The sequence below is a fragment of the Eimeria tenella genome, genomic scaffold (assembly GCF_000499545.2).
Source record: "Eimeria tenella Houghton genomic scaffold, Eth_scaff124, whole genome shotgun sequence".
Classification (NCBI taxonomy): domain Eukaryota; phylum Apicomplexa; class Conoidasida; order Eucoccidiorida; family Eimeriidae; genus Eimeria; species Eimeria tenella.
Window position 1 is genome coordinate 79,342 of NW_013541492.1, and position 2,271 is coordinate 81,612.

Consider the following 2,271-nt stretch of genomic DNA (forward strand, 5'->3'; position numbering starts at 1 on the left):
TTTAATTTAATTTAATTTGTTATGTTTAGCAAAGACAAACGCACGGACAGCTGTGGGGCCCTCCTTTTCCATTTCTTCGATTTCTTCCTGAAGAGAAAAATGCATTTCAAAAATTCATTTATTTCATTTTAAATTTATTTTTCATTTTATCTTTTTAATTTTATTTTATTATTTTATTTTTTAGTTTCTTTTTTTGTTTTATTTGATTTATTATTATCCTTTATTTCACCTCCACGCTGTCGCGAATTCGAGCGGCTAGAGCCTGAAGAGTGTAAAAAGAAATAAAAAATAAAAATAAAATAAAAGGAAATAAAATAAAATTAAAAAAGAAATAAAATAAATAAAAAATAAAAAATAAAAAGTAATTGAATTAAGTCAGAGTTCACCTGCTGGCTCTCCTCTGTCGCCGCCTGCTCGCGGGCCTCTTCGTCTACCCCATCCTTTTTGAAAATAAAAACAAAAAAATAAAAAACAAAATAAACAAATAGAGTAAATAAATAAAATAAATAAAATAAAACAAACAAAATAAATGAATTTAAGATAACTGAAAACTGACGAATATGCGGACTTGCATCTCGGGGGGAGTCCGCGGCTGCTGCGTCGCGTAGGCGCCTCTTCTGAATTTTGTGCAAGTGGGAAACTTTGATTAAAGAAAAAGAATTAATTTCGTTTAATTTCTTTTTCTTTTTAATTGTTTTTTTCACCTTATTTTTTCTGTGTCGACGGGATTTCGAGAGTGGCTTTTGGTTTGCAGGAAACGGCTGTTTCTGTCTTCACTTCCGATGACTTCGTCGAACATGGTCTGCGACAAGTCGAAAGCTTCTTTGAATTTCTTGCGAAAAACGCGAAAAAGTGGAAAAGACTGAAAATGCAAAAACAAATTAAATGCAAACCTCGTGAACTCTTTTAAGATCCGCGAAAGAAGCCCACAAAGCTGCAGCTGCTTCGCTTTCTTCCGCGTTCAAGTTTTCCAAGTTCGGGGGTTTCTGCGCTTCAAGTAAACGAGTTTCCACTCCATTTTCAGCGGAAACTACGGGAAATATGAAACAAAACGCCACCAATTTCAACATTTCAGCTCCACAGCCCCACTTAGTTTCAAATTTTTAATTTTTTTCGCTATCCGAAAATTCCAGCGAGCCGCAAGGGTTTCACAGTGTTTCGAGATGTACGTACAGTCCACGTGAACTCGCGGGCTAGCAGTGCGGCCTCGGCTGCGGCTTGTATTGCAAGAAAGCTGCATTTTCTTTGAGAGTCTCTGTGAGTTAGTGAAATTCGAGCAGTAGGGAGTTTGGAGTTAATTGGAAAGTTCCGGGCGGCGCGGTTTTCCGAGTGGCGCCTCGTTCAGGTGTGCATGCATGCAGCAGCTGCGCGGGGTCTTCGGGCGCGTCTGGCCGCGCCGTTTTCAGGAAGAATTTGAATTCGAGAAAGCGAATCGGAAAACACTTGCATTTCCGGAAGAGGGAAGTCGGGAGGGCGCTCTGCTCCTGCTTGCTGCGGCGGCAGCGCGTTGGCGGCGGCGTGGGGGTGCGGGGGCGTTTGGGGGTGTTTTTGTCCGTTTTTTTCCCGGAATCGGAGCAAAAAGAGGCGAAAGAGAGAATTAAGACGGAAATAGGGACTTGGAAGGGAAAGAGCGGCGACTTGGGCGCGGAATGGCGCGGCGGCCCAACATCCTGGTGACCGGCACCCCCGGGGTCGGAAAAAGCAGCCTGAGTGCGCAGCTGGCGCAGGAGCTGGGCCTGCAGCACCTGAACGTGGGCGAGCTGATAAAGAAGGAGTGTCTGTACACCGCGTGGGACGAAGAGCTCGACTGCAGCGTCTTCGACGAGGAGCTCCTGGAGCAGCGCCTCAGCGAGCTGCTCGCCCCCCCCGCCCCCGAGGCCCCCGAGGCCCCCGGGGCCCCCGGGGCCCCCGGGGCCCCGGGGGGCCCCGGGGGCCTCGTGGTGGACTTCCACAGCTGCTGCTGCATGCGGCGGAGCTGGTTCGGGCTGGTGTTTGTGCTGCGGGCCGACACGGAAGTGCTCTACGACCGCCTGCAGGCGCGGCTGTACCCGCCCGCGAAGATCCAGCAAAACTTGCAGGCCGAAATTTTCCAAGTCCTTTTGGACGAGGCCCGCGAGGCCTTTGGGGCCCCCAACGTGCAGCAGCTCCCCAGCAACGACATCCACGACTTCCACCGCAACCTCCAGACCATCAAGCAGGCCTACCAGCGCCTCCTTGAGCCTCGAAGCGCCCAGAACTAGGGCCCCGGGGGCCCCGGGGGCCCCGGGGGCC

The 2,271-nt window shown here is 49.0% G+C and overlaps 1 protein-coding gene across 1 annotated transcript; it reads left to right on the forward strand.

Annotated features, from left to right (window-relative positions):
• Nucleotides 1-1,649: 1,649 nt before the first annotated feature.
• Nucleotides 1,650-2,240, forward strand: ETH_00016665 (UPF0101 protein CGI-137, putative; the record flags this gene model as incomplete). The annotated part of the gene is made up of 1 exon (XM_013373208.1): nucleotides 1,650-2,240. One exon carries the CDS (start codon nucleotides 1,650-1,652, stop codon nucleotides 2,238-2,240), a length of 591 nt encoding a protein of 196 aa, XP_013228662.1.
• Nucleotides 2,241-2,271: the final 31 nt, after the last annotated feature.